At 42.1% G+C, this 14,709-nt stretch overlaps 1 protein-coding gene across 1 annotated transcript in view; it reads left to right on the top strand.

Moving 5' to 3' along the window:
* The window catches only part of prkci (protein kinase C, iota), a 61,349-nt gene continuing 46,640 nt past the window's right edge, over positions 1 to 14,709 (top strand). Inside the window, exon 1 of the mRNA XM_035788669.2 lies at positions 1 to 346. Coding sequence (XP_035644562.1) covers positions 264 to 346 — 83 coding nt within the window. The 5' untranslated portion in view covers positions 1 to 263. The remainder of the gene's footprint in view (positions 347 to 14,709) is intronic.

The following is a 14,709-nucleotide window of genomic DNA, read 5'->3' as shown; positions in this document are numbered from 1 at the left end:
GCTAATGGATTCGTCCGTCGTGAGGCCTTTTTGCAGTAGGGAGTGTTGTTTGGCGGACTCCTGAAGTTGTACACTACTTTGTCTGGATTTTATCAAATTAACAAGACTCAAATTGTTATTTTCCATAGCAAGTCAGCTATCTAATTGTTGTATCTATCGAGGCAAGTTACAGAGGAGACTGTTTTCGGCGTGGTACACAGCTAAATTTGTCGCAGCCAGAAGGAAAACATCTTTGGCGTGCGGAGTTCCGATTCCGAGGGCTTATGATGCCGACGTTGCGGGACAGCACCATGTCTCACCCCGGCGAAAACCCTCACCAAGTCCGGGTAAAAGCTTATTACAAAGGGTAAGTAGACGGTTAGGGTTTGTGTGATTTGTGTCGGAATAGAGCACTTCGTTATTTGACTCGTTAGGAACTTGGGCTAGGCTTTATTAGCCAGACAGTTAGCTTTTTAGCTAAGTTAGCTCGCTTGTTAACGTTACAAACTTGACAGACAAGTGAAACTGTCCAGAAGTGTAGTTAGTTAGCTGTTGCTAACTTAACGTTACCTAGCTACTTAATGTTGGCCAGTATTAGTTAGCATGCACGTTCCCAATGTCAATCTATTTTTAGTAAGTGAAGTTTCTTCCATTGTTTATGGCTTGGTAGCTAGCTACAGGTTCCGAGACATAACTAAGCTACATTGAATGTACTAGTTCACTAGCTAGCTAAATGGTAACTTAAAACCAGTTAGCTGATCTTTTTGATTATGCTAGCTGGATGTTTGATACTCATCACGTGTCCTCATATATCCGTACTGTACTGAATGAACCTGGTGAGTTATTGTCACAGCTCAAATTACACTATTACAATAATTGATGTAAAGCAAACTTTACAACATCCTGTGACGTTATTATTATGTGAGGCTCACATTGGATGTAATCACGGATTTGTTTTCTTATCTTTGACATAGATAGGTGAGAGTTTACAACAATTACAGATACTTAATGTTCATGACATGATTATGCCATTATTTGGGGTGTAGCTAGTTATTTATAGTCAGTGAGTAGTGGCCCTAGTAATTGTATTCAGAGATGGAAATCATTTGTCACACACAGGTGTTGCCATGGCACTTCTTGCTGTGTGATGGAGTCTGTGATTGTTGTTTTTCCCAAAAGAGAGACTGGCCAAACGTGTATTACCAGTAACTTCTGCCAGACCTGTTGTATTTCCCACTCACTCTAATTACCGCCCTGCAAGCACTCTATTGTCCCTGGATACTTAAAAAAAAAACATTTTTTATGGAGACAAAAGCATCCAAAATATTTCTGAGATCAATGCCTTGGAAGGTCAAGTATGTGGGGAATCTGGGATGAGACATTTCATTGGGTGGTCAAGTACAGTGTTGGGTCACACTTCATCAAGCCAGCTAGGCAGGCCTTAAATCAGCATTGGCGGTTGTACATGTACATCTGCGAAGGATGGGGGTAAAGGGAATTTTTGTGGAACAGCTCATCTCTGTTAGCCTACATCCAATCAGATTAAAACAGAACAATTCAATTGGATCCAGGCTAGGCCTACATCATACACTAATTGGCTCTCATCTGAATCTCATTTATGATTCTAACCATCAAGCCTGCTCCTTTATGTCTGCTGCACTTTGTATCAGAGTCATATAATGTATACATGGCTCTGCTTTGACTGCACAGTGTGCCTGGGTTTCCCGACTCGGGATGCCACGGGGTGCACGATTACTTTTTTGCCCTAGCCCTACACAGCTGACTGAAATATGCAAATAATCAACTAATCATCAAGCTTTTATAATTTAAATCTGCTGTGTAGTGTTAGGGCAAAACACTAAACTGAAGACAGTTTGGGAAACGCTGCAGTATGCATTCATACTGTCCTATAATAATGGGCAGTTTGACAGAAGAGAGATGGCGATAGCGAGAACTGCCCTCTAGCTCCGTTCACTTTCATAGTCTCATTCACACAGACCCACACTGCTGTCAGCCAGCTTTCCAGTCAAGGCCAGCAGTAGGCAGGGTCTGGTGTCAGGCTGTGGCAGTCTCTGTTTGTCACTGTCATTACTCTTTATTGACACATAGAGGGAGTAGTAGTTAGAATAGAGGCATGGCGGCTGGTAACAGATACTGGATGCAATGATGATACAATAAGCTTAGTAACTATTAATTTATATAGCACATTTGAGTAATGATAAAGCAACCTGTTTCCAATTATTTTAAGTCACCTGACTGACAGTGGAATGTTCATAGTCATCAGTCAAGTTTCTGGTTTTAAGACTTACACTCGTAAATATTGTTCTATCTCTAGGCCCATTTGTAAGCCTGTCTGCTGTCTTAGTTTTAACGCAACATACATTTGTCTCAGGAGTTTCAATGTCACCACCAAACATCAGCTGCTATCAACTTCCTCTTTGTAAAGTAAACATTATGACGCATGAGCAACATAGCACTGCAGTGTTTCCCCTAGGATTTCTTTCAGCAGCGGTGGCAAAGTTGGGGGAGGGGGTGATTTTATACAATTCTACACATTTTGCCATGGTGATGAGTACATTTTACTTTTTTAAGCTAGTTTCCTGCAATTCAACACATTTTGCCATGGCTTATGCCGTGTTCTTATGCTGTCTGAATGACTCAAACATTATAACTAAATCAATGGGGGCCCCCCTTGTCATGTTTTTGGGGGGATTTCTTGATTATCCTTGGCTGTCTTTTTTTCCTTTTTTTCTCAAAGATGTTATTTAAAAATATATTGTTCCATTATCTTTCCTATATACTTTCTATATGAATTTAGTAGTTTTTAAGTTTAAGCTGAAAACGTTTTATTGATTGGTCAAAATGTTTTACAGTGGCTGGTCTCAGACAATCCCGCAGGTGAAGAAGCCGAATGTGGAGGTCCTGGGGTGCTGTGGTTACACATGGTCTGTGGTGGTGAGGCTGGTTAGACGTAGTGACAAATTCTCTAAAACAACAATGGAGGTGGTTTATGATAGAGAAATGAACGTTCAATTCTCTGGCAACAGCTCTGGTGGACATTCTTGCAGCCAAGCATGCCAACTGCACGCTCCCTCAACTTGAAACATCTGTGACATTGTTGTGTGACAACTGCACATTTTAGTGGCCTTTTATTGTCCCCAGCACAAGGTGCACCTGTGTAATGGTCGTGCCGTTTAATCAGCTCAGGTGGATGGATTATCCTGGCAATTGAGAAATGCATACTAACAGGGATGTAAACAAATTTGTGCATAGCATTTGAGAGAAATAAGCTTTTTGTGCGTATGGAACTTTTCTGGGCTCATTTATTATATCTCATGAAACGTGGGACCAACACTTTATATGTTGAATTTATAGTTTTGGTCAGTATTATTGAAGTGCATGGCAATTACTTAGGAACTGAGCACACTTTGGAGAGGCGTGTGGCCACATGGAGACACCAGTTAGTCCTCTCACACAAACCCTTGATAATTTTGTTTTATGGTGCACCTACCAAGCGTTTTCCAGGAATATTCTTATCATGTCACTGAATGTATTCCAATTATTTTCAGATTTTGTTATCAACAAATGCGGCACACAAATGCACATAAAATCAAGTGTAATGTTTGGATTCAGTCTTGAACTGTTTTGCCCTTTCTATTACGACCATTATTTTCACATATCTAATGTTGTAAACATTTCAATTTAGCCCTATCCATATAGGCCAATTCCCACGAGTGTAAAGGGTTAAAAACACGTTCCTGAACTTTGGCGACTAGGACGTCTTTTCTTTAAACCTCATGCCTAGGGGCTGGATGTGTCAATGTTGAGTTCATACATGCATAAGCAATTAGCCACAAAATCCCTTTGAATGTGCAATTTTATTCTGCATTTTCCCCCATGTGGGCTAGCCCCCTTGCAATTCGAGTTCCAGCCAATGAGTTTCAGCCCCTCACCATTTGAGTAATGGCTAGCAAGATGCACACACAGTAGAGGGAGAGCATCTCATTCCAAAAAAAGTTATTGACATTTTCTGTATTGACTGCACTTCATTTCTTAAAATAATGGACTGTCATTTCTCTTTTCTTATTTGAGCTGTTCTTGCCATAATATGGAAATATGGATTTGGGTCTTTTACCAAATAGGGCTATCTTCTGTATCCCACCCCAACCTTGTCACAACACAACTGATTGGCTCAAACGCAATAAGAAGGAAAGAAATTCCATAACTGCACTTTTTAAGAAGGCACACCTGTTAATTGAATTGCATTCTAGGTGACTACCTCATGAAGCTGGTTGAGAGAATGCCAAGAAAGCAGTCAACAAGCTATCATCAAGGAAAAGGGTGGCTACTTTAAAGAATCTCAAATATAAAATATATTGTAATTTAACACTTTTTGGTGGAGCTTAAAATATTTATTTAACCTTTCTCCTCCCCTTCATCTACACTGATTGGAGTGGGTTTAACAAGTGACATCAATGAGGGATCATAGCGTTCACCTGGTCACTCTGTCATGGAAATATCCATTGTTTTTCATGTTTTTTTTACACTCTGTGTATATTTAATCTGAACACATGTGTTGGTAGTGTCAAAAGAGCAAACCAATCAACTTGTGTACTGTCCAGGTACCAACTGTTCAATTGTCCATGTTAAACCTGTAATCGAACCCACAATTGCTGATGCCCCAGATACTCAACTAGTCTAAAGAAGGACAGTTTTATTGCTTCTTTATTCAGATCAACAGTTTTCAGCTGTGCCAACATAATTGCAAAAGGGTTTTATAATGATCATTTAGCCTTTTTAAAATGATGTACTTGGATTAGCTAACACAACGTGTCATTGGAACACCGGAGTGATGGTTTCTCATAATGGGCCTCTGTATGCCCATGTAGATATTCCATTAAACAAATTCCATCTACAATAGTAATTTCTAACATTAACAATGTCTACACTGTATTTCAGATCAATTTGATGTTCTTTTATTGGACAAAAAACAAGGGAATTTCTAAGTGACCCCAAACCTTTGAACGGTAGCATATGTAATCAAATCAAATCAAAATCAAATCAAATTTATTTATATAGCCCTTCGTACATCAGCTGATATCTCAAAGTGCTGTACAGAAAATGTGTGTGCAATGCTGTCTCGGGTAATATGCAGCTGTAGTTTTTATGAAACTCCATTCCAGGATACATGACACCCACACACCTTTCTATCTACATACTTTTATTTGGGTTTCTACCCAAAGTAGGCTATATGATTGAATGTATCCTTAAGCCTGCTGCTAGTTACTTGAAACCAGACACATAATCATGCCATACATGGTTCTAAAATTGAAATCACTGACAGAGTTAATGAAACACTAGACTCCTGAATAGGCAAATTGAGATTTACAGTAGCTGGGTGTTTATAGCTGCAATGGAGATTGAGGGTACATGCCTCCAGTTGTGACAGAGAGATGGATGTTCCTCTGTGTGCTGCCTGGGGAGAGGGGCACACTGATCAACACTCTCCCTGCTTGGGTGCTCACCAGTGACCAATGACCTACCTGCTTAGCAGCAGATGGGGCTGCCGCTGGGGTTTTAGTGGGTAGTGGCGACAAGGGGAAGGGGCAGAATTCCATTCTCCCTAGTTACCCATGTTACAGAAAATGAACAACGGTAATGACTTTTCTCATACGTAACTAATGAAGTACCCCTATGAAGGCTAATGCAGAAACACTGCTCAGAAACTACTCAATGTCCTTCTCCAAGAATGTCTGAATATTATACCTCTCACATGTACACTGAGTGTACAAAACAGTAGGAACACTTACTCTTTCCATGTGTAACCATTATTTAACTAGGCAAGGCAGTTGGGAACAAATTCTTATTTACAATGACGGCCTACCCCGGCCAAACCCGGACAACACTGGGCCAATTGTGCGCCTCCATATGGAGGCGCACTGCCGGATGTGATGCAGCCTGGATTTGAACCAGGGACTTCAGTGACGCCTCTTGCACTGAGATGCAGTGCCTTAGACCGCTGCGCCACTCGGCAGCCATGACCGACTGACCAGGTGAAAGCGATGATCCCTTACTGATGTCACTTTAAAAAAGCTGCAACGCTGCTGGGTTTTTCCCATGTGTATCAAGAATGGTCTACCGGCCTCCCGGGTGGCGCAGTGGTTAAGGGCGCTGTACTGCAGCGCCAGCTGTGCCACCAGAGACTCTGGGTTCGAGTCCAGGCTCTGTCGTAACCGGCCGCGACCGGGAGGTCCGTGGGGCGACGCACAATTGGCCTAGCGTCGTCCGGGTTAGGGAGGGTTTGGCCGGCAGGGAGATCCTTGTCTCATCGCGCACCAGCGAGTTCTGTGGCGGCCCGGGCTCAGTGCGCTCCAACCAAGGTTGCCAGGTGCATGGTGTTTCCTCCGACACATTGGTGCCGCTGGCTTCCGGGTTGGATGGCGCTGTGTTAAGAAGCAGTGCAACTTGGTTGGGTTGTGTATCGGAGGATGCAAGACTTTCAACCTTCGTTTTTCCCGAGCCCGTACGGGAGTTGTAGCGATTGAAAACAATTGGATACCATGAAATTGGGGAGAAAAAGGGTCAAAATGTATTTAAAAAATAAATAAAAATAATAAATACAATGGTCTACCACCCGAAGGACATCCAGTCAACTTGACACAACTGTAAGAAGCATTGGAGTCAACATGGGAATGCTTTCGACACCTTGTAGAGTCCATGCCCCAACGAATTGAGGGCAAAAGGAGGCAGTGAAGCTCAATATTAGGAGGGTGTTCCTAAAGTTTTCTACACTCCGTGTAGGCTGGACACAACATTTTTAACAATAGAATTCATTACATCCGCCTTGGAGCCCAGTTTGATAATATTACTGTATGCTGCTTGCTGTAGTTTTGAAGTAATTGTGAAAAAACAGGCCTTATTTTAGGGCATTTTTCACCCTGCCAGCTCCTATTAGTTGTATTGAGCTCCGTGGTACCAACTCACTTTCAGAATGTTCTATTCCCAGTCACAATGCCTGCTTTGCTATTGTTGGCAGTGAGACCTGCCCACGCTAAACCAATTGCTGGTAGTTAAAACGTCAATAACAACAAAAAATGACCCATGGAACTCTGAGGTCGTCCCATTGTTTCCTACATGGGAAATATAGTCTGTCTATTTCCCCAAATATCTCGCAGCCATGAGAATCTTATTATCTTATTATGTAAGGCTGGGCAGCGTACTCCGTTGTCATCAAACGCTAGCCCCGAAATACCCTTTGCCTTTGGAACGCTGAGCTCCCCCCATTGTTTTGCTATGTAGAGGCATGCTTGTATATTCCACCAAATATCTCGCAATGTGTATATTTAGATTTAAAAAAAAGTTGACACCATTTTAATAATCAGTATAATCTCTTTCAAATTACGTAAGGTTGGGCAGCGTACTCTGCTGTCATGGATCGCTAGACAAGAAATAGTCTGAAGTTTTCTTTTAGCCATTTTCTTTCCTACTTCCTCGTTATGCTGACTTGGCACCATCGAGGTGTGGCTGTTTACTTTCTACACAAGTTATTTTTCTGTTTTGTCCTACGAACAGATTGTAGTAGTAAAATAAAAATGGATACATTTTTGTGCCATTTAGATGAAATGGAATTCTAAGCATCACTCCAGTCCTAAGAGGCTCTGCAAACATTTGATTCAATTCATTTGCTATGGCCAGCTAGTGTCCCAGCTCATCCAAAGTTCTTTTGCCATTTTTCAGCCTTGGGTGAATTTTGGCTCGTTCTATTGTCCAGCCTAGTATAGTCTTATTTTGTCCATACAGCTCAGTTGGACCGACTGTTACAAGGCAACAGTAGTAGGCCTATACCAACTTCCTTTGCACAAGAATGGAGTGGTATCATAGAATGGCACCGTAATGTAGCTATCCCCACAGCACAGTCACAGCTCCAAGGTAGGTCGACAGTTTCATTTGGGTTTCGAGGTTGTTTTTTACTGTTCATCCATGTCAATATCCATTTGTTTTCTGTGAGGCTTTAGCGCTACTGCCTGCAGACCTGCTCTGTGTAGGGGAGTAACAACAGTTTCTTTGTTTGTGCTGCTGCTGCTGCTGGCTGGGTAAACTTTAACCACAGTGTAGTAGCTAGGTGTTTAAAGTGGAACTGACAGCGTTGCAGATATACAACAGTCAAATATAACATTTCCACTTTATGCTTTAAAACCAATTTTATAAAAGGCTTTAGAAATGGGTTCTATTTGACAAATTCCAGTCATTGTTGGCAGACTAGATGGATGCAGTCTAATGCATGATTAATATAATTTACCGATATATTTCTTGATAGGTCCAAAAATATTGCTGTAAGATTGTAAATAACAGCTGGCATGGTACATTGTTTGCAGCCTCCACCCATTCGGTATGCACTGTTTCAGTTTCAATGACTCAATATTTTGATCAAAAACGGATGACTGTAACTAAGGCTGGGAATGCCAATGCAATCAAACTAGCAAGGGCAATAATTACAAGCCAGTCATAATGTGGCTAATAGGCTAGTGCACGTGTCAAACACAAGGTCCGTGGGCCGAATAGGACACAAGCAAGTATAAACTGTTGAGCAATCTACATTATGAATATTCAGCCTGATGTGCTCTCATTGGAGAATTAAACTTCGATTGCGCTGCTTTCGTGTGTCCTGTTTAGTCCAAGCTAGGCTTCTAAAATGTTACAGTACAGCTTCGGTTTTAAAGATTGACAATGAATAACCAAAACACAACCTGCAACAAAACACCATGCAAACTTGTAGGCCTGTTACAGCAACATTTGAACAGTAGCCTAGGCTGGTGCACCATACAGCAATGCTGCATTCAACCGCAGCGGTGATCCATGCAGTGCAAAAAAAAGTTTAGGTGTTACAGCATAGCTACGTTTTTGTTATTTGGAGTTATACAATATTTTTTGATTAGTGTCGCAGTATATTATGCACATCTGCTAGCATAGCAGCAAAGACTGGAGAAATTAAAACTCAGTTCTGTTACAGTCCTTTAGAAACATGTCAAATGATGTATGGAATCAATCGTTAGGATGTTTTTAACATAAAACATCAATAATATTCCAACCAGAGAATTCCTTTGTCTTCAGAAAAGCACTGGAACGAGAGGTAACTCTGTCGGGAAAGACTCAGAGGTCGTATCAGCCCCTCCTTTATAGTAGAATCCTCAAACCAGTTTCTAAAGACGGTTGACATCTAGTGGAAGCCCTAGGAAGTGCAACCTCATCCATATCTCAATGTGCATTCGGTTTGTCAAGCTTTGAAAAACTACAAACCTAAGATGTCCCACTTCCTGATTGGATTTTTCTCAGGTTTTCGCCAGCCATATGAGTTCTGTTATACTCACAGACATCATTCAAACAGTTTTAGAAACTTCAGTGTTTTCTATCCAATACTAATTATATAATATGCATATATTCGAATCTGGGACAGAGTAGGAGGCAGTTCACTCTGGGCACACTATTCATCCAAAAGTGAAAATGCTGCCCCCTATCCCAAAAAGGATAACATAATCACTAGTTAACTATACATGCTTGATGATATTACTAGTTCATCTAGCGTGTCCTGCGTTGCATATAATCGTTGCGCCTACTTCGACAAACGGTGATGATTTAACAAACGCATTTGCGAAAAAAGCACTGTCATTGCACCAATGTACCTAACCATAAACATCAATGCCTTTCTTTAAAATCAATACACAAGTATATATTTTTAAACCTGCATTTTTAGTTAATATTGCCTGCTAACATGAATTTCTTATAATTAGGGAAATTGTGTCACTTGCATTCTGTGCAAGCAGTCAGGGTATATGCAGCAGTTTGGGCCACCTGACTCATTGTGAACTGTGTAAAGTCCATTTATTCCAAACAAAGGCCTTAATTAATTTGCCAGAATTGTACATAAATTTGACATAACATTGAAGGTTATACAATGTAACAGTAATATTTAGACTTAGGGATACCATACGTTAGATAAAATATGGAATGGTTCCGTATTTCACTGAAAGAATAAACATTTTGTTTTCGAAAGGATAGTTTCCAGATTCTACCATTTTAATGACAAAAGGCTCGTTTTTCTGTGTTATGTTATAATTAAGTCTATGATTTGATGGATCAGACTGACTGAGCGATGGTAGGCAGCAGCAGGCTCGTAAGAATTCATTCAAACAGCACTTTCGTGCGTTTGCCAGCAGCTACTGCGCTGTTTATGACTTCAAGCCTATCAACTCCCGAGATTAGGCTGGTGTAACCGATGTGAAATGGCCAGCTAGTTAGCGGGGTGCTTGCTAATAGCTTTTCAAACGTCACTCGCTCTGAGACTTGGAGTGGTTGTTCCCCTTGCTCTGCATGGGTAACGCTGCTTCGAGGGTGGCTGTTGTCCATGTGTTCCTGGTTTGAGCCCAGGTAGGAGCGAGGAGAGGGACGGAAACTATACTGTTACATTGCCAATACTAAAGTGCCTATAAGAACATCCAATAGTCAAAGGTATATGAAATACAAATCGTATAGAGAGAAATAGTCCTATAATTCCTATAATAACTATAACCGACAACTTACCTGGGAATATTGAAGACTCATGTTAAAAGGAACCACCAGCTTTCATATGTTCTCATGTTCTTAGCAAGGAACTTAAAAGTTAGCTTTCTTACATGGCGCATATTGCACTTTTACTTTCTTCTCCAACACTTTGTTTTTGCATTATTTAAACCAAATTGAACATGTTTCATTATTTATTTGAGGCTAAATTATTTTATTTATGTATTATATTAAGTTCAAATAAGGTATCATTCAGTATTGTTGTAATTGTCATTATTATAAATACATGTAAAAAATTGTCTGATTAATCGGTGGCAGCTTTTTTTGGTCCTCCAATAATCGGTATCGGTGTTGAAAAATCAAAATGGGTCGACCTCTAATTGATGCTGGCTCTGCTAGTGTAGTAACAGTACTGAATGAATGGGGTGTCATTTGAGAGAGAACAGGTGTCTCTGTCTGTTCCTGCTCCTATCAGCCATGGTGCTTAGAAGGATGTGTGGGCCTGTAAAGTTGGGAGTGTAGCTACCAAAATGAGGGTCAACACTCCTATACTGTCACTAATTAACACAAACAAGGGAGAGGGTGAGGGGGAGGAAGCGAGAGGAGTGAAAATGTGACTAAGAGAAAAAGAAGAGGAATCAAGAGGCAGAAGGTGAGAATATGAAGGAGGAAGCGAGAGAGGGGCAGGGGTGGGAATACGAGATGGCATATACCAGCCAATTTTCTGTCTGCTCTGAACCTCTGTCATTCCAAGGCTAGAATGGTGCTCACCTACAGTAGCCAATGCACTTCAAAGTAATGTAGGCATATACAACAATTTCAGGTGCAGTGCTGGCAAATATTTATATTCTTTACAAAAATATATCTGCACACGCTGTTGTACACTGCCGTTTTCTTTGTCAGACATGGCAGTAGCCAGGTCGGAGTTGTAAATGAGAACTTGTTCTGGCCTTCCTGGTTAAAGAAAGGTGGAATAAAAAGCATGCAGTGTTCACGTAGGCCTACTTCTACTACCTTCAGCTCCTGCCTTACCTGACTGACGTGATGTGGAAGTAGAGCTGGTTGCTATGGACAAAAAGTCCTATCACAATAAATTGACCCATTTTGCTCTCGTGATAAATGAAACAATGATAATAACAAAAAAAATACAATTATGCATTTACTTTCCATTAGCAGTAAGACATGAAACGTTAGCTATTTCATCTAACATCTCCAGGGAATGCATGATGGATATTTTTATGTGCAACATGACAAAATTAGAATCCAGAATAATCATATCTCAATTTGGTTCTTTAGAGATGAAATTGCCTGCATGACTTTTTTTTTTGTGCGTATTGGCCTAGGCCAGGGATCATCAACATCAACATAATTACAAATCATTTGTGACTGAAAATTGACAGCAATAGTTTCTGTTAGGAAAATGTGGTGCGGGACATTTGACGGGCAGCATTTTAATTTACTGACTTTTTACTGGTCCCATATGCATTGGGTACTTTGCATTTAGATTTCTGCCAAAATAGACATATAACCAAAAGGTGCTGCTATTAATGTGTAATTACATGATTCTGACATGCCAAAACTTTGTTTATTTGGAAAGAAGACATCTGGGAGATTAATGGGAAATGATCTGAAGATAGATGGGAGTTACATTGATGATTGTGAACTACAGGAAAAGGAGGACTGAGCATGCCCCCATTCTCATCGACGGGGCTGTCCTTTCTGCTACCGCACGGCAAGCGGTACCGGAACGCCAAGGCTAGGTCCAAAAGGCTTCTCAACAGCTTCTACCTCCAAGCCTTAAGACTCCTTACCAAGCTAATCACATGGCTACCCAGACTATTTGCGTTGCCCCCCCCCCCTCTTTTACACCGCTGCTATTCTCTGTTATCTATGGAAAGTCACTTTAACTCTACCTACATGTACATATTCCCTCAATTCAATTACCTCGACTAACCGGTGCCCACGTACATTGACTTTGTACCTGTACCCCTGTATATAGCCTTGCTTTTCTTATTTTACTGCTGCTCTTGAATTATTTGTTTTTATTTCTTTTTATCTATTTTTCTTATGTGCATTGTTGGTTAAGGGCTTGTAAGTAACCATTTATCTGTTGTATTCCGCACCATTTCTCTGTTGTATTCCACGCATGTGACAAATAACATTTGATTTGAGAATACACAAGATCAAGCACACACAAAATAACCTATTTTTATTTAGAAAATAATCTTTTATTTTATTTTTTACCTTAAAATTGTTTTTAATTAGGCATGTCGGTTAAGGACAAATTCTTATTTACAATGACGGCCTACCCCGGTCAAACCTGGACAACACTGGGCCAATTGTGCGCCACCCTATGGGACTCCCAATGACGGCCGGATGTGATACAGCCTGGATTCGAACCAGGGACTGTAGTGACGCTTCTTGCACTGAGATGCAGTGTCTTAGACTGCTGCGGCACTTTGGAGCCCAAGTGGCAAGCTGTAAGTGTATTATTGATGCCCAGAGCTGGAAACTCATCAGATGGCTTCCACAATGTGAACAATATCAGGAAAAAATGGGCTTGATACACCTAATAGCTAGAAATGGGCAGATGTTTCAGTAAGGGGTGTCAGGTGTGGTCACGATGTTTCCAAGTATCCCTAAACCTCTCCAAAGTGGCGTATGTCTGTAAATTAGATAATGCCAGTGCTATTACATGTTTGCATTTACATTTACATTACATTTAAGTCATTTAGCAGACGCTCTTATCCAGAGCGACTTACAAATTGGTGCATTCACCTTATGACATCCAGTGGAACAGCCACTTTACAATAGTGCATCTAAATCTTTTAAGGGGGGTGAGAAGGATTACTTTATCCTATCCTAGGTATTCCTTAAAGAGGTGGGGTTTCAGGTGTCTCCGGAAGGTGGTGATTGACTCCGCTGTCCTGGCGTCGTGAGGGAGTGTGTTCCACCATTGGGGAGCCAGAGCAGCGAACAGTTTTGACTGGGCTGAGCGGGAACTGTACTTCCTCAGTGGTAGGGAGGCGAGCAGGCCAGAGGTGGATGAACGCAGTGCCCTTGTTTGGGTGTAGGGCCTGATCAGAGCCTGGAGGTACTGAGGTGCCGTTCCCCTCACAGCTCCGTAGGCAAGCACCATGGTCTTGTAGCGGATGCGAGCTTCAACTGGAAGCCAGTGGAGAGAGCGGAGGAGCGGGGTGACGTGAGAGAACTTGGGAAGGTTGAACACCAGACGGGCTGCGGCGTTCTGGATGAGTTGTAGGGGTTTAATGGCACAGGCAGGGAGCCCAGCCAACAGCGAGTTGCAGTAATCCAGACGGGAGATGACAAGTGCCTGGATTAGGACCTGCGCCGCTTCCTGTGTGAGGCAGGGTCGTACTCTGCGGATGTTGTAGAGCATGAACCTACAGGAATGGGCCACCGCCTTGATGTTAGTTGAGAACGACAGGGTGTTGTCCAGGATCACGCCAAGGTTCTTAGCGCTCTGGGAGGAGGACACAATGGAGTTGTCAACCGTGATGGCGAGATCATGGAACGGGCAGTCCTTCCCCGGGAGGAAGAGCAGCTCCGTCTTGCCGAGGTTCAGCTTGAGGTGGTGATCCGTCATCCACACTGATATGTCTGCCAGACATGCAGAGATGCGATTCACCACCTGGTCATCAGAAGGAGGAAAGGAGAAGATTAATTGTGTGTCGTCTGCATAGCAATGATAGGAGAGACCATGTGAGGTTATGACAGAGCCAAGTGACTTGGTGTATAGCGAGAATAGGAGAGGGCCTAGAACAGAGCCCTGGGGACACCAGTGGTGAGAGCGCGTGGTGAGGAGACAGATTCTCGCCACGCCACCTGGTAGGAGCGACCTGTCAGGTAGGACGCAATCCAAGCGTGGGCCGCGCCGGAGATGCCCAACTCGGAGAGGAGGATCTGATGGTTCACAGTATCGAAGGCAGCCGATAGGTCTAGAAGGATGAGAGCAGAGGAGAGAGAGTTAGCTTTAGCGGTGCGGAGCGCCTCCGTGATACAGAGAAGAGCAGTCTCAGTTGAATGACTAGTCTTGAAACCTGACTGATTTGGATCAAGAAGGTCATTCTGAGAGAGATAGCGGGAGAGCTGGCCAAGGACGGCACGTTCAAGAGTTTTGGAGAGAAAAGAAAGAAGGGATACTGGTCTGTA

This window comes from Oncorhynchus keta, chromosome 15 (genome assembly GCF_023373465.1).
Source record: "Oncorhynchus keta strain PuntledgeMale-10-30-2019 chromosome 15, Oket_V2, whole genome shotgun sequence".
Classification (NCBI taxonomy): Eukaryota; Metazoa; Chordata; class Actinopteri; order Salmoniformes; family Salmonidae; genus Oncorhynchus; species Oncorhynchus keta.
This window is presented reverse-complemented; position numbering and strand designations above follow the sequence as displayed.